The sequence below is a fragment of the Microcaecilia unicolor genome, chromosome 9 (assembly GCF_901765095.1).
Source record: "Microcaecilia unicolor chromosome 9, aMicUni1.1, whole genome shotgun sequence".
Classification (NCBI taxonomy): domain Eukaryota; kingdom Metazoa; phylum Chordata; class Amphibia; order Gymnophiona; family Siphonopidae; genus Microcaecilia; species Microcaecilia unicolor.
The window spans coordinates 109,762,673-109,788,498 of record NC_044039.1 but is presented as its reverse complement, the minus strand read 5'-3'; the positions used below and the strand labels follow the sequence as shown (position 1 = coordinate 109,788,498).

Genomic DNA, 25,826 nt, shown 5'->3' with positions numbered 1-25,826 from the left:
TGCAAGGATCATAAAATTAGCTGTAAACAGTAGTTACATTTCTTAAAGATAGATTTCAAAATTACTTGAGTTACTGTCCTCAATGTGCATGTATTTATGTTAAACATTTATATTCCGCTTTAAACCCAAAGTTGATTACAATAAAACAAAATATTAGTCAAAAATAAACAAATTACAGTTTTTAGCTGAGTAACTAAAAGGTTTTTGATTATTTTTTGAACAGAGAAGCATTAGCACAGAACCTGAGGTGACCAGGAAGTTTATAAACATACTATCAGGCTCATTTTCAAAAGAGAAGGACACCCATCTTTTGACATAAAGCGGAAGGTGGGCGTCCTTCTCACAGGGTCGTCCAAATCCAGTATAATCAAAAGCCATTTTTGACGTCCCCAACTGCTTTCCGTCGCAGAGATGGCCAAAGTTCAAGGGGGCAAATTGGAGGCATAGCAAAGGCAGGACTTGGGCGGGCTTAACACTTGGACGTCCTCGATCCATAATCGAAAGAAACAAGGATGTCCCTGATGAACACTTGGACGACTTTACTTGGTCGTGTTTTTCTTACGACCAAGGCACAAAAAGGTGCCCGAAATGACCTCCCCTTACTCCCCCAGTGGTCAATAACCCCCTCCCACCCTCAAAAAATATCTTTCAAAATATTTTGTGCCAGCCTCAGATGTCATACTCAGGTCCATGACGGCAGTATGCAGGTCCCTGGAGCAGTTTTAGTGGGTGCAGTGCACTTCAGGCAGGTGGACCCAGGCCCATCCCCCCCACCTGTTACGTTTGTGGAGGAAACAGCGAGCCCTCCAAAACACAATGTACCCACATCTAGGTGCCCCCCTTCACCTGTAAGGGCTATGGTAGTGGTGTACAGTTGTGGGTAGTGGGTTTTGGGGGGGGGGGGGGGTTCAGCACATAAGGGAGCTATGTACCTGGGAGCAATTTATGAAGTCCACTGCAGTGCCTCATAGGGTGCCCAGTTGGTGTCCTGGCATGTCAGGGGGACCAGTGCACTACAAATGCTGGCTCCTCCCACGACCAAATGGCTTGCATTTGGTCGTTTCTGAGATGGACATCCTTGGTTTCAATTATTGCTGAAAATCAGAAACGACCAAGTCCTGAGGACGACTAAATCTAGGGACGACCAAATTTAAGGATTTGGACGTCCCTGATCATATTTTCGAAACAAAAGTTGGATGTCCATCTTATTTCGAAAATACGGGTTTCCCCGTCCCTAGATTGGGACGTTTTGCGAGGACATCCATATCAAAACATGGACATCCCTTTCAAAAATGCCCCTCCACGTCGGAGATATTTTAAAAACTTTTATCAGGATGTACCAATATATTCCAGAGCTATATGTGAATGTCGCTGTAACAAATGTTCAGATTTTACGACTGTGCATGGTGTGTCCCTGTTGCAGGTGCTTAGATATCATAGGGCTGTGCACATCTTCCTGTTACAGGTTGAAGTACACTAGAGGGCACTAGAAGATGACAGAAAATGGTATCAAAATTGCAGAGACTTTTGAAAATTTCCTGGAAAATTAATGGGACATTTCTGAATGTGAGTGGTGGAATCCTTCCACCTGTTTCCTTAGGTTTGGCATGGGAGAGAAATTAGTTGATAAACTTCACAAAAACCTGTTTCAGTATTAGGAATGGGGAGCCCAACATTTTTTGTTTTGTTTCCTGTTTTGTGTACTTTGTTTTGATTAGACTTCATTGTTTTTTTGGATGCACTATTTATTTATTGGGTTCTATTAACCACCTTTATGAAGAGATTCACCCAAAATGGCATAACAATATAGTCAGAGTACATTGACCTTTCTGTTAACTGTTATTGTCATTGGTACTAAATTTACAATATGTTATAAAATCAATAAAAAACTGATTGAACTAAAACAAAAATGACCAAATATAAACATAAATACAATAAATGAAGGAAACAGCAAATTGAAACCTAATAATAGGTTTATAGGCACATAACTCTCGTTTATAGGCATACAACTTTGGAGCTCACTACCCAAAGACCTGAAACTCACAGAAAACTACCTACAATTCAGAAAAAAACTGAAAACACATCTTTTCAAGAAGTTACTCCCCCCTGGATCTGCCTAATCCCACACCACCATACATCACGAAAAGTTCAGAAATGGAAAACAATAATATTAACCTCTCACGATATGCTAATATATCAACCTAAGCGTTTATTGTACTTCTGTATTATGTACTAGACTTCTACAAATCTCAATTTTGTAACCGCCTTTTTAGCAATATGTAAGTCACATTGAACCTGCCATACGGTGGGAAAATGTGGGATATAAATGCAATAAATAAATAAAATAATAGGACTAACATGAAACAGTACCATAAATATATACATTTAACAGCACTGCAGAACAATCATACAAAAGAAATATGATAAATGTCAGTACAATACAAACAATGGCATAATAGCATTGGATGAACATTCAAATAACAGATATAATACAGTGTCAGCATAATACCAATGAAGCACCTAATAAGCATGCATTAGAACATTCAACTAACATAGATATGATTCTAATGCTTTTCTATGTAGCTGAGGGGCCAAGTGCAGATATATAGATGGGAACAAGTTGGGTAGTACACCTTGCAAAGAGTGCACACATTTTTTGGAAAGAATGTGCTGTCTTTTGCAAATTGTATGCATGTGCATAATGGTTCGCACATGTGTGTACGATTTTCAAAGCGGATGCATGCTTTCAGAAAGAGTGTATCCCTTTTGTAAATAGTCATCTTTGCAAATAGTACATACTATTATCAGCAAAAAAAAAAAAAAACAAAACCCAAAATATCCTGGGGGTTTTTTTCTGGTTGTTTTCATTTGAGATATGTCATTGATATTTTCGTTCGTCAGCCCATATCTATTAAATATTCATACCGGTCTGCCCCCATTTGCATGGGAGTGGATTGTGCTGTGTGTATATAACAGATTACATTGTTTATATGTACAAATAAGTACTAAGCTGTGTATAATGAAGTACCTGGAGATTGTAGTCCTTAGGTGAATAGCCTTTCCGAGTACCTGAGTTCTATTCCCAGTACCTTATGGGATTCTCCTGGTTTGTTTGGCTGCCTTATGCATGCTGGGAGGAACAGATTTCCCCCTTCCACCAAATGCCTGTGTGGTTCTCTTGAATAGAAGGAAGGCAGCTGTTAGGGTGCCAGTGTGTTGAAAGACTTGAACCTCTCCATGCTGAGGTAGTAATCCTTCTAGAAATTCATGGTGATTTTTTTTTTTTTACCTTTAAGTATTTACTCATTACCAGCAGCATGAAGCTGACCCCTTACCCAGACCACTCTATCAGAAGGGCTGGTCACAGAACCCTTATTCCAGTGCATCTCAGTTTAAGTGTACATTTTTCTTTTATTTGTAATCAACTGTATTAAAGAGAACAATTGGATTTGGAGTCTGGAGTCCTTTTCTGGCAGTGGAATACTAGGTTTAAACTGAATGAATATATGATGAAAGGAGACTCACTATAGAGTTCATTACACATACAGTGATGAGTATTGCAGAAATACTGAAGAACAAGATATACGTATCTAAAAATATAGTAAATTCTAAAACTTGTGCAAGTAGCAGTCTGGCTGCATATGTTGTATTGCAAGTTGGTTATTATCACAGCTACTGGAAACATGCATGTGTAGCTAAACTGCATTTGCCATGCACAAAACCAGTGACATCATAATGATAGCTTCTGTGTTACCTTTGCTGTGAATTTACAGATGAAAGGAAACAACAGGAGTCCCAGGGGTTTGAGCTGAGATAAGCTGCAGTGCATTTCATTGGCTGATTCATGACTAAATACAGGGGAAGAGTTTATTTATTTGTTGCATTTGTATCCCACATTTTCCCACCTATTTGCAGGCTCAATGTTACATTATGCTGTAATGGCTATCGCCATTACCGGAATGAAAAATACAGAGTGGTATTGCATTAAACTTCATAAGTGACAGAGTAATTTAAGCAATCAGGTATAGAGAGTTCATTTCTGGAATGAGAAATAAAGTGGTATTGCGTTAAAGTTCATTAGTGACCGAATAAATTAAGCAATCAAGTATAGAGGGTTCAGTTTTGTCCAGTTCTGGTATAAGTTTCGTTATCTGGTATTTAGGATAGATCGTTGTGGTATGCCTTTTTGAACAGGTTGGTTTTTAGTGATTTTCAGAAATTTGTTAGGTCGTGCATTGTTTTTATGACGTTTGGTAGTGCATTCCATAGTTGCGTGCATACGTAGGAGAAGCTGGATGCATATGTTGATTTATATTTTAGTCCTTTGCAGCTAGGGTAGTGGAGATTCAGGAATGTGCGCGCTGACCTTTTTGTGTTCCTGGTTGGTAAGTCTATGAGGTCTGTCATGTAGACGGGCCTCGCCATGAATAATTTTATGAACCAGGGTGCAAATTTTGAACGCAATATGTTCTTTAAGTGGGAGCCAGTGTAGTTTTTCTCTTAGGGGTTTGGGGCTTTCGTATTTTGTTTTTCCAAATATGAGTCTGGCTGCGGTGTTTTAGGCAGTTTGGAGTTTCTTAATGATTTGTTCTTTGCATCCGGCATAGATTGCATTGCAGTAGTCTAGGTGACTTAGAACCATTGATTGTACCAGGCTGCAGAATGTTTCCCTCAGGAAGAAAGGCTTTACTCTTTTGAGTTTCCACATTGAATGGAACATTTTCTTTGTTGTATTTTTGGCTTAACTTTCTAGTGTGAGATTTCGGTTGATTGTAACTCCGAGAATTTTGATGCTATCTGAAACAGGAAGGGTGTAGCCTGGGGCATTTATAGTGGTGGATTTGTTTGTGTTGTATTGTGATGAGAGGATGAGACATTGTGTTTTTTCTGCATTGAGTTTTAATTGAAATGCATCCGCCCATGAATTCATGATTTGGAGGCTGTGTTTGATTTCATTTGTGATTTCTGTTGGATCGTGTTTGAACGGGATGTAGATCGTGACATCGTCTACATAGATGTAAGGATTAAGGCCTTGGTTGGATAGCGATTTGGCTAGAGGTGTCATCATTAGGTTGAAGAGGGTCGGTGAAAGCGGTGATCCTTGGGGTACTCCACATTCTGGTTTCCATGGTGATCATGTGTTCGAATTTGATATCATTTGGTATGTTCTTGCGTTTAGGAAGCCCTTGATCCAATTAAGTATGCTTCCACCGATCCCGAAGTATTCTAGGATGTTTAGTGGTATTTTATGGTTTACCATGTCGAACGCACTGGACATGTCAAATTGTATGAGAAGTACACTGCCAGTTGCAATTGCTTGTTTGAATTTGGTTAGGAGAGTGATTAGTACTGTTTCGGTGCTGTGGTTGGATCAAAATCCTGATTGTGATTCATGTAGTATTGAGAATTTGTTTAAGTAGTCGGTAAGTTGCTTGGTTACCATGCTTTCCATTAGTTTGACTTCCAGAGGGATGGATTCTACCGGGCGGTAGTTGGTTGTGTCATTTGCTTTTTTCTTTGGATCTTTAGGTATTGGGGTGAGTAGTATGTTTCTTTTATCCGTAGGGAAGAGTCCATGTTGTAGCATGTATTTTAGGTGTGACGTGAGGTCTACTATGAAGCGTTGAGGGGCGGATTTTATTAGGTTGTTGGGATATGTGTCCAGTTTGCAGTGAGATTTGGCGAACCTGTTGATTGCTTGAGTGACGATTTCATCGGTAAGTAGAGCGAAGTTTGTCCAGATTCAGTCTGCTGGGTATTCATTGGGGATTGGGTCCAGACAGTCAATGAATTTTTTTGTGGTCAGAGGTGTTAAGTGGTAACGTGTTTCGTAGCTTTATAATTTTCTCATTGAAGTATTTAACAAGGTTGTCTGCTGATGGGGTGTCTATGAGGTGTATTTTCAAGGCACTTAGCCTTCCAATGTTCCATAGGTTACTATGGAACTTTGGAAGGCTGAGTGCTTTGAAAATACGCCTCTATGTTGGTTATGGTAACCGGTGTGGTATCTAGTAGTTTGTTCATGAGTTGGAAAAGTTTATGCGTGTCTTTGTAGTCTGGCCCTATTTTGGTTTTGTAGTATGACCTTTTGGTTTGTCTTATTGCATATTTGTATTTTCTTTGCATTTCTTTCCATGCGTTAAGTGTGTGTTCATCTTTTATTTTATTCCATGCGCGTTCAAGCTTCCTAACTTGTGTTTTTAGTTTTTTTCAGTTCTTCATTAAACCATGGTATTGAGTTGTGTCTTCATGAGGTTCTTGTTTGTGGTGGTGCTGTTTTGTCTAATATGCTTCTGCATCTGTTGTCCCAATCAAGGAGATAGTGTTTCGAGTCCGTTTGTTACCCATTCATTCTTGTAAATCTGGTGCCAAAATGTTATCGGGTCAATTTGGCCTCTCGTGGTGTAGGTTTTGCGTTCTTGTTTGTGGTATGAGGCTTTTTTTTCTTGCCATTGTAGGGATAGGTTTAGTTTGTGGTGGTCTGACCGTGGTGTGTCTGTCCATTTTGTATCTGATAGTATTAGGTTTAAGTCTGACGACAGTTTGTGTGTGATGAGGTAGAGTGTGTGTCCTTTGACATGGGTTGCTTGCATATTTGGCCAATTGAGGTCCCATAGTTGGAGGAAAGCTTTGCATTCATGTGCATTGGTTGAGTTAGGGTCTTCTAGGTGTAGGTTTATGTCCCCTATTATAAGTAGATTGGAGTTAGATATACAGGTATTTGATATGAAATCCATGAAGTGTGATTGGCATTCATGCAAGTTACCTGGTGGTCAGTAAAACAAGACAACGTTTAGGTGGTCAAGCAAGGTTGTATGGTGGATTCTAACTGAGGCGATTTCAAGTTGGGGTGTTATGGACTTGGCTATTGTTGTTACAGTGAAGTGGGATCTATGGATTAGTGTTATGACTCCGCCTCTTTTTTTCTTTTCGTGTCCAGTGAGTGATTTTGTAACCTGGGGGGCATAGATCTAAACTTATGTGGTCCTTATGATCGTGGATCCAGGTTTCACTGATGAATAGTAGGTCGAGATTGTCTGCCGTGATCCAGTCTGTTGTTGTTTTGTTGACTACTGATCTGGTATTTATGTATCCCACTTGAATTATTTGGTAGGGGTCAACTAGGTTCGAAGTTGTGTTGATTTTTGTTAGTTGTCTATTCTCTTGTAGTATGGGTTTTTTTGTGTCCTTTCTTTCCTTTGTGTTGATTTTGTCCGCGTGTAGTAGTTCTTCCAATGTTTTGGTTGTTGTTATTTTGGTGAGATGTATTGTATCTGGATAGTGGGTATGTTGTTGGTATCTGTGAGAGGGGTGGTTAGTGTTTGGTGGATTAGGGATAAGGAGTAAATTATTAGGAGCAGTTTGGCAGTGTTCATTTTGGTGTTGGTTCGCTTAAGGCTATTAGATGATCAGGTTTGATGGTGGTGGTGTTGGGCTTTGTTCTTAGGGTGGTGTCTGTGTGGTCTGCAGTGGCTTTGATGCTCTATGGTAGAGGTGAACTGGTTGATTGTTTGAAAAATGATGAGTTTACTCACAGTTAGATGTGCAGATATTTTTCCCGTGGTTCTAGAGGTAGAGCTGTTTCAGTATTTGGAGGTAAAAAGTCTGATGGCAAGGTTGCTTTTATGCCGAATCGTTGTCAGTTGAGGTATTCCAGAGCTAGGTGGTTGAAGTGTGCAGGTATTTCCACGTTGTGACCTAGTTTTGCGGGGATTGACCTCAATGGTGCTCTCGTTTCGCTTCGCCTACTCCCCTGGTCATTATTTATGAATAACATTTATATCCCACGTTATCTCAAATAGGATTCAAGTTCAGTGTGGCTCACAGTATAACAAAAGTGGAACTGACAAGGCGTTCTGATTACATAGAACAAAGTGTGTGTATGTGTGTGTGTGTGTGTGTGTGTGTGTGTGTGTGTGTGTGTGTGTGTGTGTGTATATATATGTGTGTGTGTGTGTGTACAAAATTACTAATGACAACATAACACAAAATCCTGATCATATAACATGTTTGTAATACATAGGATAGAATGTGAATATGGACAGAGTTGTTGTTGCAAGTTTAGTTAGAGGGTTAGTTATTTCTATTGTTAGAGGTTGATCTTATCAAGTGAGTTTTCAGTAGTTTACGAAATATGAGATAGTCTTCAGTTTGATGGAGTTGTTGGGGCAAAGAGTTCCATCTGGTTGTACTCTGGTATGAAAATCCAGCATTGTGGATAGTTTTATATGTGATTTTATTACATTGAGGGAAGTATAATACAAGAAAGTCTCTGGATGGTTTTTTTAGCATTGCATGTTGATAGCTCTATAAGATTCTGCATGTAAGATGGGGATAAATCATAAATTATTTGATGGGTGAATCTACATAATTTGAAAGTAATACTTGAATTTATAGGTAGCCAGTGTAGTTTGAGTAGAAGCAGGGTCGCTTTGGAGTATCAGGTAGCTTTAAGTACAAGTGGAGGAGTGGCCTTGTGGTTAGAGCACCGGTCTTGCAATCCAGAGGAGGCCAGTTCAAATCCCGCTGCTTCTCCTTGTGATCTTGGGCTAGTCACTTAACCCTCCATTGCCTCAGGTACAAACTTAGATTGTGAGCCCTCCTGGGACAGAGAAATATCCAGTGTACCTGAATGTAACTCACCTTGAGCTACTGCTGAAAAAGGTGTGAGCAAAATCTAAATAAATAAAAAAGACGAGGTGCTGTGTTTTGAGCAGTTTGTAATTTTCTGATCAGTGAGGTCTTAAGTCCTGCATAGGCTTAAGTCCTGATAGTACCAAGGATTGAGTTAATGATCTGAAAATTGTTTTGAAAATAAGTTCTTAATGATTTTATAGTTTCCATAATGATTTGAATACATTAGACATTAATTTAGATACTTGTGGTTCAAGTGAGAGATGTTGATCAATTATTAGTCCCAGGATTTTCAAATTATGCTCCAGTGGATAAGTTTTGTTACCAATAGTAAAAGTAGAAGTAATTGGTTGGTGAGGGTTTGTTAATATTAAGAATTTGGCTTTCTCTCTGTTAATAAGTTACCCATATTTGTAGGTACTTTTGGAGGCGTGTACCTTGTTAATTTTCTAAAACTGGTTACAAGTTACAAAGACTTTTTTTTAAACGATTTATGCGTTAATCCTTTGAACATTTTTCTCCCTCAATTTGGCTAAAACTGTGCGCCAATGTTCCCTCCTGCATTGTTGCCAGTGGAGGGGGGGTTTCCACTATTGTGTTTTGAATTACTAGGGATAGGCAGGTTCCCTGGAGCCCTGCAGAGCTTGCCAGTTCCTTGCTATTGAAAATATGATACTGAAACACCACTCTCTGTTGGCAGGACTGAAGGTGGACAGCTTAGAGCAAGCATTGGTCTGTGTATTGGATTTGGATTTATTTATTTAATTTATTGAGATTTATTAGCCATCTTTATTATTTATGTATTTATTTGGATTTTGCTCACACCTTTTCCAGTAGTAGCTCAAGGTGAGTTACATTCAGATACATTGGATATTTCTCTGACCCAGGAGAGCTCACAATCTAATTTTGTACCTGAGGCGATGGAGGGTTAAGTGACTTGCCCAAGATCACAAGAAGCAGCAGTGGGATTTGAACCAGCCACCTCTGGATTGCAAGACCGGTGCTCTAACCACTAGGCCACTCCTCCACTCTACTTTATGAAGATTTATTACTTGCTTTTACCAAATCTGAGCTTAAGGCAAGTTACTATCAAGTGCATGAGTTATTTTTCTGTGCAAGTAGGTTTGCAACCTAGTTCAGTGGTTCTCAACCCAGTCCTTGGGATACACCTAGGGTTTCCAGAATACCCAAAATGAGTATGCACAGAGAGATTTGCATACAATGGAGGAAGTAAATGCAAATTTATTTCTTGCATATGCATTGTGAATATCTTGAAAACCTGACTGGGTATGTCCTGAGGACTGGGTTGAGAACCCGTGATCGAGGTGAACTGGAGGGAAAGGAGAGTGAAGTGACTTGCCCAAGGAAACAGAGATTTTTAATGAGGGAAGCAGGATCTGAACACCTTCTTTCCTGATCACATTGAGAGAAGGAATTCCCAAATGCATGTCTAGTTCACGAGGGGAAAAAAGTGCACCTATCACTAGCATTTTCAAATCATCTATGCACATTTCCAGGAAAATGTACCCACAAAAAAGCAGGTGTGTCATTGCGAGCTTTAGGAGTTGCTGTCGCTAAAACCGTCCTTGATGTAAATAAGTATGCATACTTTGTACCTGCAGCAAACTCTACAGTTTAAAGGGGGTCTGGACAGATTCCTGAAGGAAAAGTCCATTGATCATTATTAAATTTTGGGTTTTTGCCAGGTTCTTGGGGCCTGGATTGACCGCTGTCGAAGACAGAGTGCTGGGCTTGATGGACCTTTGATCTTTTCCCAGCGTGGCAGTGCTTATTTACTTATGTATGGTCTGTGAAGAAAAAAGTTAAGTGCAGTCTTTTTCCTAATGTGGTTAGTTTGAAAACTGACCCCAGACTGACTATTTGGGCAACTGGGCAGTGCCCGAGGGCCTAGAGGCTCTACCCAGATGCCCGCCGCACAAACGGCCCTCCCCGGTCCTACCTTTAAAGGTGCACTGCTGGTGATCTAGTGGCCTCTGTGGTGGTGGTGGGGATCATGTTCTTTCCTGCCCATTGTGCTGCCACTATTCCCCCTGCGTGGCACCGCCATACTTTTCCACAGGGAGTCTTGGCCTCCATTTTTAGTCTCACAAGACTGTCGAGACCCGCGAGAGTACCTTGGGAAGTCTCGGCCACCTTTTTGAAAACACAGTGTTGCCGGCAGGTGGAGGAATAGCAGCGGGCAGGAAAGAACATGCTTCTCCCCCCTCCCCCCTGCAGAGACCACTAGACCACCAGGGCCCTTCAGGTACGACTGGGGCGGCGTTGGCTGCGGTGGTAGGGGGTGTGTCATGCAGTGGCTGGGCAGGGGGCCCAGACCTCCCTCAGTGCCCAGGGGCCCAGACCATTCTCGATCCGCCCCTGCCTGGATCTTGCACCTTCTGTATCTGTGAGCAGAGGAGCAAGGGTAAAAGTGTGCACCTAGATCAGAAAAGTCACAGAGTGTCCTCCACTGACCCAACTGTGCTCTTGGGAACACTAAGAGTGTAATTGTTGTGAATAGATTTGTATACTTTCAGGCATAATGTAGCGGCTGATTTTCATCTCGGTGGATGCATCAGCAAACTCCTTGGTCTTCCTGCTAATAAAATGTAATATTTCTGAAATTGTTATATTATTATATCTTACACTGCTGTGTGTTAGGGCCTGAAACTACAAGAGGCCTTCATTAGCATAGAAAGCTATTAAACCTAAAATTGACTTCCTACTTAATTGAGGGTGGGGCAGCTTAAATGTTAAAGCTTAGGGGCCAAAATGTAGGGTTACCATATGGCTCCAGAAAAAGGAGGACGGATTGAGCCAGCCGGGTTTTACTTCCATTGCTTTTCCATTGAAAGCAATGGAAGTAAAACCCGGCTGGCTCAATTACTTCCATTGAAAGCAATGGAAGTAAAACCCGGCTGGCTCAATCCGTCCTCCTTTTTCTGGAGCCATATGGTAACCCTACCAAAATGCAGATTAATCCAGCCCTGGTTATTGTCCCACTCTCCAGACATCTTATAGCTTGAGCAGAAGACAGTTGTCCAAAGACCATATATTTACACCCTGTGTTCTTGTCACTCTCTAAGCAAGAAATGCAAGGCCAGGGTTTCGGCCTTATTGTCCCCTGTAACTGGACTGGTATTAGGGAGCAGCAACCAGGGCTGTTTTACTGGGCCGCATTTCACAGGAGGCTCCAGGCCTACCTCAGACAGAAGGAAGCACAGCCTCCCCAGTTTCTGCCCTGGGCCCCTGCATGATCTAACACTGGTTCTTCTGCCCTGCAGTGTGGCTCACTATCCATACTGTTCTGTCGGAGTCCTCCGTCCTCTGTTGATGGGGGAATAAGGATTGGATAGCTTGCAAGGGATTTGACTGAAGGGTCTTTTTTTTTTGGGGGGGGGGGGGGGGGGGGGAGCTGGTGAGGATGCAGTGAGTGTTTCAAGAGCTGTGGTATCTTATTTCCAGCCTCCTTCCTGTCAGAGTGTACTAAGCATGCCACTGTCTTCTCCTTGCCTCATGAGCCCAAGAATAAACCTTGCCCGCAGGATTCCTGCTCACAGGGCAGCACTCCTGTGTAGAGACCTTTAATAGCAAAACTGGAAAGAAGTGAAAGCATGGACAAGGACTAGAGTCTTACAATAAGATACAAAGTGTGATTTAGATATGGCTGCTACAATTAGACTGTGTATTTAACAGTAGGTCACATGGGTTTACGCAGAGCAATGGGGGTGTGCCTTCTGATTTGCTATGTTTATCCTTTTATAAACTAAGAGGCAGTTGTTAGAGGGAGCTCCCATGTTGATCTGTCCTGCCATTAAACTGAGGTGACCTTTCTCTAGCACTCAGAGCCTGGGATTTCCCCATCATTCCCTTGCAGTGAGTTGGAATCAGCACAGGTGGAGCTGCCTGATAGAAGGGTTGAATTTGTAAGTTCACCTGTGATTCACAGTGTCCTTTGGTTAAGATTAATGACAGATAAGTGAATGTGTGGTGTACCTGCAGGCGGGGGAGGGTGGCCAGGAATGTCTTCCATCGAGACTCCGCACAGAAATGTGGTTTTGCTTTCTTTGTCTTTTGGCGTCTTAAAATACAACAGATGACTTTGGAATGTGGTGTGTTCCCAAGACATGAAAATCCAAACAAAAACAAAAGAATTCCCCAGCTTTCCTAAAGCAAAATTAAAGGAGGCTCTAATTCTGCTTCCTGCAGTGAAATAAACCTTACCCTTGGGCTGAAAGGGTCTTGAGGTACAATAGTGAAAGATTAAAGACACTGATCACTGCTGACTGATGTGTATCTGTCTCTGTGTGGTGCTTGCTTAATGCTGCAAGCACAAAGAAAAGACAAATGCTTCAGTCAGCTTACGCAAATGCATTAGTGTCTGTTTGCGGAGACCTAGATTGGAGTGGCAGACACACTGATTTATTTATTTATGCATCTTATTTATTGTTAACTCATAAAATCCCAAAACATAAACTATAACCAACATACACATAAGAACTGGACCCCTCTAGCCACCCTCACTGTCCACAGCACTCACTAGCTTTTTCCATATTCTGCTGTAAATGACCACACTTATTTTCTACAAAAACACATCAAATCTTTACGATTTTGTAGTTGCCCAGGCAAGTTGTTGCATCAAATTGAACCCAAATGTGAGAAGGCATATTTTTGGTTACATTCTCCCTGTCTCCTCAGCTCGAAACCTTGGGGTCATCTTTGACTCTTCTCTCTCCTTCTCTGCTCATATCCAGCAGACTGCCAAGACCTGTCGTTTCTTTCTTTACAACATCCGTAAAATCCGCCCCTTTCTTTCCGAGCACTCTACCAAAACCCTCATCCACACCCTTGTCACCTCTCGTTTAGACTACTGCAATCTGCTTCTTGCTGGCCTCCCACTTAGTCACCTCTCCCCTCTCCAGTCGGTTCAAAACTCTGCTGCCCGTCTCATCTTCCGCCAGGGTCGCTTTACTCATACTACCCCTCTCCTCAAGACCCTTCACTGGCTCCCTATCCGTTTTCGCATCCTGTTCAAACTTCTTCTACTAACCTATAAATGTATTCACTCTGCTGCTCCCCAGTATCTCTCCACACTCGTCCTTCCCTACACCCCTTCCCGTGCACTCCGCTCCATGGATAAATCCTTCTTATCTGTTCCCTTCTCCACTACTGCCAACTTCAGACTTCGCGCCTTCTGTCTCGCTGCACCCTACGCCTGGAATAAACTTCCTGAGCCCCTACGTCTTGCCCCATCCTTGGCCAACTTTAAATCTAGACTGAAAACCCACCTCTTTAACATTGCTTTTGACTCGTAACCACTCGCCTCCACCTACCCTCCTCTCTTCCTTCCCGTTCACATTAATTGATTTGATTTGCTTACTTTATTTATTTTTTTGTCTATTAGATTGTAAGCTCTTTGAGCAGGGACTGTCTTTCTTCTATGTTTGTACAGCGCTGCGTATGCCTGTAGCGCTATAGAAATGCTAAATAGTAGTAGTAGTAGTAATAGCCTAGGGAATCTCCAAGAGCCCTGATCAGATGAATGCAACAGGTGCCCTGCTATGTATTGCCTAACATGGCCAGCTAAATCGGGTGGACATCTTTCAGCCCGCCATTGAATTTTATGTGGCTCATGAGACCATGGGAAGTACACAGAAAATGGCCTGCAAAAACGTCATGAACCAGAATTTTGTTGTCAGTGGAACCGTTGAAGGATACAACAATGGGACAAGACTTGTTTGACAGTGTTAGCAACTGTTTGGAAAGAAGTATACGATAACACACCATTCTGGTAATAATTTATGTTCATTCAGTCATCACATTGAGTTTTGTTGGCAGTGAATTATATGGCACATTTGTTAATTTTCTGTGTGTGGCAGGGACAGACTGGCCATTGGAACAGTAGGGGCAGTGCTTACTACTTATCATTTCTGTAGCACTACTAGATGTACGCAGTTCTGTACATCTAGTAGCGCTATAGTAGTGCTTAAGGGCCTACAGCAGTAGGGGGTCAGCTCTCCCCTAGCTTCCATCTACGTTAATTACTTTTGATAAGTGGTTAGGCTCCAATGACCCTTATTGTCCATTGGCCCAGATCACTGTCAATCCACTTCTGGTATGCAACATGCTAGGGATAGTATGGACATTCGTGCAGCCCTCTGTGTTATAAAGGTTGCCCACCCCTGAGTTAGTTCTTCCGGAGCCAGCCTCTTCACATTAAAATTGTAAATTCTATCCTCCGTTCAGTTGGGTTGCCAGTGAAGTTCCTCCGTTTTTTTTTTTAATTTAAAGATTTTTATTCAACTTTCAAATATTGGTGAAGTTAACATAATAAAAGTCATAGATTATAACTCCATTTGCGGAACCATACCAATAGATCAGCGCGGTTACAATCGTCATTTTTTTTCTCTCTCCCCCCTGAAGTTCCTCAGTTTATACCTAGTACTCAGCTTATATCTAGGTGATCCTATATACAATGAATTACAATAGTCCCAATGTGAAGTGATCCATACATAACATGAGCAAAACCAGCTCTGTCTATTCAACATGGAGACATAAATAGCACCTGTTCCACTGATGATACTGATGTTTCTTCCATACCAAATCAATGTACTTATCTAAGATAAGGGAGGCATCTAAAGTCCCCCCCCCCCCCCCCATACCTTAATTACAGGAGAAAAGGTCTGACCAGCCAACTTAAACTCAGGGCCACTCACCAAAACCTTTGGTATGTGCAACCGCAATAACTGTTTTACTGTGATTGAACTTTGACTTGTTCAGACACAACCAACACTCAAACCGTTGGAGACCCCAATATATCCCACTTACTACTTCATCTCTATGCCTTACCAACCACTTAGAGATTTGTTTAGGGGAAAACACTGCAAGTCAGCTTGGTTGCACAGTTGTGAAATAGTTTCTGTTTTGTTCAAGGATTTCAGGTCTGGCAACTTAGAGGAAGGAAAGTAATCCACAGGGAGGAAAACCCCATGTAAACATTCTGGGAAATTTGTCATGAAGTGTTTGCCTGGTTCTTGAATGTAACTGTTCCAGGCACAAGTTGCACAGTGCTCTATGCCAGTGTTTCCCAAGTCCGGTCCTGGAGTACCCCTTTCCAGTCAGGTTTTCAGGATATCCACAATGAATATGCATGAAAGAGATTTGCATATAATAGAGGTAATGTATATAAATCAAGTTCATGCATATTCTTTGTGGATGTGAGTTGATTGTTTATGCTGTTATCTCTGGTATGGAAGATTTGTGTGTTCTTTCCTATCATTTAACGAAGTTCCTAAATTAATTTGTGTTTTATTGTATAATTTACTTTGTGAACTGTTCTGACTTACTTTGCAATAAGTGATGGCATAGCAAAATGAAAGTCAGGTTTATCATTCATTTAAGGGGTATTCCAGGACTGGACTTGGGAAACACTACTCTTTGCACATGGTTTTGTTTGCATGCACACATATTTTCTGGAGAATATATCTGTTCCAGAACTTACAGGACAGTGACCCTTCAAGAAAGAAATGCAGAATTTTAAAATTGCTCTGGGCTATACGTTGCAGAATCTTTGTCAAACTGTGTTCAGAAAACATGCCATCAGGCATGCTAGAAGCAGCCCAGATGTGTTCAGTCCATCAAAAAAAAGCCAACATTTCAGTTCTAAATCTGAACCACCTTTAGGGTGATTAGTACAGAGGACTAAACCTTTCTGAGTAAGGCATGTTACACCATCGAACAGATGTTATGATATTAACAAGGCAACGTTGGTGGATAGATGGACTAGTGCCTTACACCAGCCCCTCAATGCATTATTCAAACAAAATCATTAGGAGTAGCCTAGTGGTTAGTGCAGCAGACTCTGATCCTGGGGAACTGGGTTCAATTCCCACTGCAGCTCACTCTGGGCAAGTCACTCCATTGTCCCAGGTACAAAATAAGTACCTGTATATAATATGTAAACTGCTTTGAATGTAGTTGGGAAAACCACAGAAAGGCGGTATATAATTCCCATTCCCTTTCCCCCTTTTTCTAAAACTCAACGTGTGCTAAATGCTGCACGTCCTATTATAATACCTATGGACCACATGGCAGCGCATGCTAAGCTTTAGTAAAAGGGCCCCTAGGTAAGGAAATAATAAAGCAAAGGAATTAAAGTCTACTTGGTGGAGTCATTGCTGTGTGGAAGAATCATGTGTCAGCTAGTGTGGTATAAATGGTGATTTATATGTCTGTGGATCCTCAATAAACACTGAATACTCTATGGGGAGATGTACAGTACATATTTAGGTTTCTACATTGGCTACCTATTGCCAGTGTTGTGCTAGTTGCTCTTCAAAAGTAATTAACTACAGTTACTAGTTACTTCTCAGCTTAAAGTAATTAGTTACAGTAACTATATTAGTCATTTAGGAAAGTAATTGAATACTGATTACAGCTACCTGCTTAGAGTAACTAATTGCTTTTTCTTTACCAATACCACATCCAAGAATATTTATGGTAAAAGCCTTATGGTGTGTGAAGAGGTAAAATATCTTTCTTATACACAACCCCTGTGTTAATATTGCATAAATTAATTTCTTGATGCTTATTTCAAGGATGTGTGACCAACGTATTCCAACCACATCCTCTGTCATGTCATATCGTGCTTGTTACTCTTCAAAAGTAATTAATTACAGTTATTGGGATAGTGAATAAGTAGTTAACTACTATTGATTACTGGAAGAAAGTAATTACAGTAACTAAAATCTAGTAACTCAATATCCCCCACAATACTGCATTGCAAGACAAATTAAGTTTAACATTTTGATGTTAGTGTTTCAGGGTATTAGTGGGAAAACCCTTAGTATTTGTTTCAAGAATTTGGTGAAGAAGTATCAACCTGCTCATGCTCTTCAGTCAGCTAATAAGCAGTTATTGGTAGCAAGATCAGTTATAATGAGGGAAATGGTAATTTTGTGTCAGGCTTCTCACGGAAGCACAGGGTTTGTGAGCCCTTGGACCATTGCTGAGGAGCGGCAGTGGCAGGCAAAACCACCCCCAAACCAGAGACAAGGCAGAACAGGAGTGGAACCCCGGACTGGAGTTGCAGCAGAGGCAAACAAGCTGGGACAGGCAGAGCAGGAACAGCTGGACTTCACCTGCGCTTGACTGCCGTTCCCTAAGAGTTGAGCCCCTGGTTGCAGGGGGCCGGCAGGACTTACAGGGCAGGAACTGGATACCAACAGGAAACACACAACAGAGTCAGGACTAAAAGCTGCCAGGCAGCAACTAAGACAGAAACACAGACAGGTGAGAGGACTGAAAGCTGCCAAGCAGCCACTAAAACGGAACACAGACACAAGACAAGGGCGGGCCTTCCCTCACTGTGTTCCGCCCTTGCAGAAATAGGAAATTACAACAGAGGAGGGTGGGACACAGGGAAGGCTGCCCCAGGCAATCTGCCGCTTTCGCACAGAAGGCGCTGCACTGCTGCTTTACAGATTTTTTTTTTTAATGCAGGGGGTCGGACGACAGACAGAAGGGAGCTGAGGGTAGGCAGGTGGAGACGGGACTGCGGCGCCAGTGGCCTGGGAGCATGAGAGGGTGAGAGACTCTTGCGCCGGGCCCTCCTTGGTGGCCTGGGTCCGGGGAATTTTGCCCCCCTGCCCACCCCCCTCGGTGGCCCTGGCTAGCATACATGCTCCAGGCTCTTAGCAGTCAGAGTGTAGCAGCCATCACTATCTTGCTTTTGCCTGTGGTCAGTACTTAGGTGGTTTCATATCTTTGTAGTTCAGTTAGACATAAAATATGGGCAGAGGGAAGGGGTTGGTCTAGCTCCACTGGACACTGAGGAAAGAATGAAACATGAGAAAATGATTATTGAATGAAGGTAGAAATGTAATGGGATTTACTAAATATTTTTGTGGCCACTGGGATTTTACTAAATATTTTGTGCATTGTTTTAACAAACAATATTACAAAGCCACTTAGTGTTTTAAGCTCTGGGTCCTTCCCAGGAATGACCTTCCTCCTGTTGATTAGTATACAATTCCAGAGTCTCTACTAAGCGTGCCCTTTAATTATTACAAGGGTGCTGTCCTTGAATGATGCAAGATCCACGAGGACTGGGGACCAGGAGCCAGGCTCAGGACACACCCCTTGGGGTTAACCAGTTTGTAAAGGGACTTTTCCTGAAGATTGAGTGGTGGTGGGTAGGAGAGTATGACTGAAGAAAGACAATTCAAAAGCTGCTGTGTCCTTTGCCGACCTGACCTGGAAAGGCCTATTCCCTGGCTGTTATTTCCCTGCTTTAGACATTGCACAGGTAGTAAACAGTAATGTAAATACTACTCTCCTGCTAAATTCTATATTTTGTTTTTTCTAGGAGCTTCAAGAATTTCAGACGTTTGTGGCAAGCCACCCACCCTTTGATATTGTGATTGACGGGCTTAATATTGCCGGTATTTTTAAAAGAGGATGCCGCTCACAGATTGTAAGTAAAGACTGATGCAGGTATTTACTTTTCTGTGATTTTATTATCGCTCTGTGGCTTTCTCTCAGCTTTGGTGCTTTCCCATTAGCAGCTTGCTGGATAGCAGGAGGTTATTCCAACACAGGACTGAAGGCATTCTTCTTTACTATGAAGTAAAATACAATCCTGGTGTTATTTTTATCGTATTTTGTGGATGAGAAGTTTGCAGGAAGCTAGTGGACGCTTTATTATTATCTTTATTGTCATTTATGTATCACAACTAGATGCATGCAGTGCTGTACATAGGCTCCTTAGAGACAATATCTACCTCTTGCATCTTTCAATTGAGAGAAAACACACAAAGAAAATAAGAGACTTTGGGAAAAACAGTGAAGTTCTCAGTAGAAAGAAGATGGGTTATAAAAACAATTAATTGAAGTGGCAACTTAAGAGTAAAGCTGCAAAGAATATGAGACCTCTTAAGAATCAACATAAGCAAAGTAGAAAGCAGGGTGGGAATAAAGTTGATTAAATGATCATTTCTCCCAAACCTTTGGAACACAAATATAAGAATTTCAGAGAAGCAAGCAGGTAATCCTAAGAGCTGTCCCTTCACACTCCTCTGCAGCATCTCAGACAGTTGCGACATCCATATTTGTAGCATAAAAAGCCATAATAAGGATCCTTAGGAGCTATATGTGACTCTGGTGATGAAATCATTTACAGAGAAGCCCCGAGTTGCCTGAAAGACTTGATCAACTTACCAATTAGAAATACATCCGAATCCTCTTATCTAAATCTGCACTACCCAAGCTGCAAAGGACTTAAATACAAAACAACTTACGCATCTAGTTTTTCCTACATAAGTACACAACTGTGGAACGCATTACCAAAACCCTTGAAAATGACGTACGACCACCTAAACTTCCAGAAATCACTAAAAACCAACCTGTTTAAAAGGGCGTACCCTACCGATCCAACTTAAATGCCTAATCTCTGCAACACAACCAAACTAAAGCACGCAATGGACATAACACAATTCTTTCGTTCTCCAATTCCCTAATGTGGCTGTGCCACATGAACTTGATCTTACCACAACATCACCCTGCATTTGTTCACACTGGAGCCTGCAAAGGCCTCTCCGGTACTATGTAAGCCACATTGAGCCTACAAATAGGTGGGGAAATGTGGGATACAAATGTAACAAATAAAATAAATAAAAATATTACTCCTTGGGAAATTCTACACTATGTAGAATTTTCACCAAAATTCCTCCAGGTTGTAGAGGTTACCTGCAAACCAGCAGAAGGAGGTGGAGCTAGTTTACATAAGTATTGCCATACTGGAAAAGACCAAAGGTCCATCAAGCCCAGCATCCTGTTTCCAACAGTGGCCAATCTAGGTCACAAATACCTGACAAGATCCCAAAAAAGTACAAAACATTTTATACTGCTTATCCCAGAAATAGTTAATTTTCCCCTAGTCCATTTAATAATGGTCTATAGACTTTTCCTTTAGGAAGCCGGCCAAACCTTTTTTTTTTTAACTCCTCTAAGCTAACCGCCTTTACCACATTCTCTAAATGCAATGGTATCTGGAGGAAGAGGGGCCTTGCCATCTTCTTGCATTTTCCTCTTTCACAGTGCATTCCATGGGGCGCCTGAAGTCCTGTGCTTCCCTTGTGAGAATTTAAGAACACTGAGGAATTTTGTGCACTGCGCAGCCTACACTGTGAGAGGTGCACAGCAGTGGCGTAGCTACGTGGGGCCTGGGCCCCCGTAGATTTGGCCCCAGACCCCCCTGCCGACGACCCGCCTGACCCCGCCAACCCACCGTCGCCTACCTTTGCTGGTGGGGGACCCCAACCCCCGCCAGCCAAGGTCCTCTTCTTCTCGCAAAAGGCTTCCTTCTGACGTCAGCTGATCTGCAAGGTTTTGTTCTGTGTGTCTGACGTCCTGCACGTTGTACATGCAGGACGTCAGAAACAGAAGGAAGCCTTTTGTGAGAAGAAGTGGACCTCAGCTGGCAGGGGTTGGGGTCCCCCGCCAGCAAAGGCAGGCGACGGTGGGTTGGCGGTGGGAGGGGGGGTCGAGAGGGTCGGCGGCGGGGGGGTCAGCAGCAGGGGGGGCAATGTCGGGGGGGGGGCTAAAATGTGGACCCCCCTCCCGACGAAGTCTGGCTATGCCCCTGGTGCACAGTGCAGAAAAAAAGACTACTGAGAGGGGACAGGGAAGCAGGGGAAGGAGGGAAACAGATGGCGAGGCAGGGAAGAGGGTCTATGGGAATGAGTTGCAGGAAAGATTGTTGGGGGGGGGGGAGATACAAGTTGGGGGAAGTGTCTTGTTGGAGGAGAAAGGGGGTAAAGAAATGTTTGAGGCAGGAGAAAGTGTTAGGATGAGTTAGGAGAGAGAATGCTTAAGCCAGAAGTCTTTTTTGGGAGGAAGTCACATATTTCCTCTCAGCTCCACATCCCCACCCCCACATTTAAATCTTACCTTTGCTGGCAGGGATGCCCAAGTCCCCACCCATGCTCCCTGAGCATCTCGGAAGTCAGCTGCATGTTTCAGCCACTGATGCTGGCACACCCACACATTTTCAATTCAGTTGCCAACTTAAGCACTGCTCAGGCAGCACAGGCAGGGACTTGGGCATTGGACCTCTTCAGCTGGGGGCAGGGGGTGAGGGGGCTTGGTAATCCCTGACAACCATTAAACCAGTGATGCAATTTTGGAGGGGCTTGAACCCAAAGTGGGGGGCCCAGATCCACAAGGCCCCTCCATAACTATGTCCCTTCTGAAGAGGGGATGAGCTGAGGGAGAAGGAAAGAGTTTTGAAGGAGAATGACTTAAGGGATGAGGGGGAAGTGTGTTGGGGGAGGGATATGTGGAGTATTGCAGGAATGAGCTGGGGAGAGGAGTAAGTGGAGAGGCAGAGTAATCTTCTGCTTTAATGGTTAGGGCTTCTGGATTTCAGGGATTTTCTTATGATGATCTGTGGAGCCCAGTAGGAGCTGTTGGCTGGTCAGGCTTCTTTCAACTGCTGATATATTTAGGAACAAATATGATCACTACTGTGTTGCTACAAGTATTGGCAGCGGTTAGAAGCCTGAAGCTCAGAGCAGTCCTTGGATTTTGGCTTGCTAAAGTAAAATTGCTGAAAACCAGAAGTCTTAGTAACAGTGTCCTATTACTCTTTTCTTAGGAAATCTACACCAGAAACTTAATTTGCGATCTTCTTTTGTCTTTAAAGCTTACATTAATTACTACTCAAAAGCAATAGCTATATTGTATTACTTGGATAAATATAGTATGCAGAATTTTAAAATATTATTCACAGAATTCTGAATCTTAATTTTTTTGCGGATTTCTCTCATGAGTAGAATGCTTATTAACAGTTGCTCCTCAGACTTGCTAACAAGCTCCATGTCACATGAGATAGATGCCGAACCTGATTTTTAACTCCATTGCATCTATGAACTTGTACTGTTTTCTCTATTGGAGAAACTGGAACAAGTTTATAGATGAAGTAGGGTGAAATCAGTCTTTCACTAAAAACGTGGCAACCCTGCTACTTGTAGAAAAAGGATCCTGTGTTTAGACTGTCCGTTGATGGTCCTGTTCTACTCACAAACCTCTAATGTAGAGTTTTGACTTGGATTCCTACTGCTCCTAAACATTGGATAAAGACCAGTGCAGAATATGGTATAAATTACAGACTCCAGTAACACTGCCTTCATGATTCATACCATATTCTGTACTGGTCCTTTATCCAATGTTTGGGAGCGTAGGAATCAAAGTGAAAACTCTACATTAGAGGTTTGTGAGTAGAACAGGACCATCAATGGGCCAGTCCAAACACTGCCTTCATGACTGATATTATAACACTTAGCTGCAGCAAGCGTAACCAGTAGTGTAGCCAAAAGGTTTGGGTGGGCCAACAAGTGGAATGGGTGGGCACAATGCATTTCCTCCCCTCCCTTACACACACACCAGACTTAAAAATTGAATGCCTTAGCTGGCAGAGATCCCAAAGCCCCGCCATCTGAAGACATCCTCAGCCCGCAGAACCTCTAATCTGTCAGCATACTGCGGCAGTCATTGGCAGCACTCCCAGTCACCAGTGGTGCTCTGCACATGCTCAGTTCTCACACGAGAATAGAGCATGCACAGGTCAGCGTTGGCAGCGGGGAGTGCTGCAGCTAAGTGCCATAGTATTGTGATGGCCGGGGGTCTGGCGAGCTGAAAATATCCATGGCTGATGGGCCTTAGGGATCCTCACCAGTGACACGGGGCGCCACTGCTGGTGAGCCTGAGCTGAAAGTGGATGCCCCTGAGTGCAACACATGAGGTTGTGATCTTAGATTGGAGAGCGTAGCCTGGACTTTTGGTCCCACCCTAACTAGAAGAACACATTTTGCAGAGTGTGTGTCACCCAGCATGCATGCATACATTGCTCTTAAAGAAGCCAGTTTACTTTGGTGTTCCCTCTGTGAGTCATTACTGGTTGTTACAACAACAGCGGATTGTTCTTCAGTTGTCTGGATACAAAGTTTCTGTGGAATTTGGGAGGAGATCTCAGGAAGGATGATCCATGCTGCTATCAGTATTATGACGGCATTTTCTGCCTAGTAATGCTGATTCACATGGTATTGCAGGAACTTTGGGGAGTGGCGTGCTGCTGCTGCTGCTGCTGCTTCAGGGCATAGGAAGCCAGGGAGCAACGTCTGTGCATGGTAGAGAGAAAAAGTAGCACAAAACTATGCTGTTAAATAATTTCTAGTTGGCAGGGCTCAACAGATCAAAATTAGTAGTGCAAAATTAGCTGCAGGTGTGTATCCAAGGACAGCCACAGGCTCTTACGTATCCCTATATCCCCACTGCACTTCACAAATACAAAGGCATGCGTATCCCACAGCACTTTACACACACACAGCCATGTACAAACCCACTTGTGCGTACACTTGCCCAGACAACAGGCTCCTGTATATTCCCACATCCCACACTACTGATTTCTTTATGTATTTAGATTTAGCTCACACCTTTTTCAATCATAGCTCAGGTGAGTTACATTCAAGTACTGTAAGATCCATGTTCCCAAAGGGCTTAAATATAACTTTGTACCTGAGGCAATGGAGGGTTATTGACTATACATATTACAACTACTGTTAAAAATTGATGTAGCTGTACAGGGTGCATGTTCTGTACAGTGTGACAAGGCTACTGCCAGGGTGGCTGGGATGAAGCATTTAGACCCTGAAATACAAGTACCAGAAGCCATTGCAAGGAGGGAGGCAGAGAGTAATCAGGAAACAAGGGAATGGATTCCCAGCTCCAGCAGAGGGAGCTAGGGGGATAGCCAGGCAGAGCCTATAATTTTGTCCCCCACTAGAGGGAGGCGGAGGGAAGAAGCTCAGTTACCCTGGATACGCAATCAATATACCATGCGGCCCAGCTGGAATAGAGAGGGGCCCATGGAGAGGGAAGAAGATGATTGGATGGATTATATGGAAGGAGGGGTAGATCAGAGGGCGGGGGGAATCCCAGGAGGGGGGAGAAGCCTCTATGGAGTGGGAGAGTTCCAAGGCAGGGATGGCCAGCTTCTGAGGGTTTGGAAGGGTGTTGGAGGTGAGTGAAGCCTGCTTTATTGAAAGCCTGATGCATTTTGAAACCTGCTTTATTGAAAGCCTGATGTATTTGGAAGCCTGCTTCATTTACCTGCTTTATTGAAAGCCTGACGTATTTGGAAGCCTGCTTTATTCCCCTGCTTACTTGGAAGCCTGCTTTATTCCCCTGCTTACTTGGAAGCCTGCTTTATTCCCCTGCTTTATTGGAAGCCTGATTTATTTACCTGCTTTACTGGAAACCTATGTGGTTGGAACCTGTTTGTTTGGGGATAACTTATGTACTGAAGTTTGTGACAGCTGTTATTGGCTTGATAATAAAAATCGTTTGACCTGAGAGGTCACGTGATGCTGTGATGGAGAGCGGTCGCGGGTGAATCTCTCTCCGTCGCCAACCTACCCGCTCGCGAATCAGCAAAAGAATCGATCCCTCCAAAAAATATAAAATTGTAGCACAGCATTTGGGGAGCGTTCCTGTCGGCAGTACTGCTGGTTAAAACTGAAAATGACAGCGAGATTAGCGGCGCGGGACAAACAGAGGGGAAAGACGACCGAATACAAAATGGCGGCGTCTCCTCCTGAGGCGGGAACATCGGTCTCCTCCGCTTGGATAGCGGAGATAACGTCAGAACTAACAGTAGTGATGGAGGATCTGCTTGAGCGGCGTCTGGCCCCGATCGATCAAAAGTTGGACGGTAAGCTGGAACAGCTGAACGCTAAAATCGGAGAACTGACTAAAGAATGTATAGCATTCCAGACACGGACCAGCGCGGTTGAGGATCGCGTAACAGAAGTGGAGAAAGACCAGGAAAACATGAAGAAACGGGTGGCAGACATGGAAAACAAAATCGAAGATTTAGAGAATCGTTCCAGACGGAACAATATTCGCCTGGTGGGTCTGCCAGAGGTGCTGGGGGCCCGTCAGATGGAAAAAACCCTGGAACAATGGTTAAACACACAGGTGGATTTTCCAGAGTCAATAGGCCCATTGAGAATAGAGCGAGCTCATCGTCTGGGAACTCGCCAGATGGGGAAAAATACATCGCGAGTGGTAATCTGCAAGATATTAAATTTCGTGCATAAACAGTGTATACTACAGACAGCACGCTCGGCAGCGAC

General features: G+C 42.9%; 1 protein-coding gene across 2 annotated transcripts in view; it reads left to right on the top strand.

Moving 5' to 3' along the window:
- PRORP (protein only RNase P catalytic subunit) overlaps nt 1-25,826 on the top strand; it is a 193,907-nt gene that overhangs the window by 49,201 nt on the left and 118,880 nt on the right. For both annotated transcript variants that reach the window (XR_003943280.1, XM_030213737.1), the window contains exon 5: nt 19,001-19,108. Coding sequence is in view for 1 of the 2 variants with exons in the window: in XM_030213737.1 (XP_030069597.1) it covers nt 19,001-19,108 (108 nt within the window). In the remaining variant the exon portion in view is untranslated. The remainder of the gene's footprint in view (nt 1-19,000; nt 19,109-25,826) is intronic.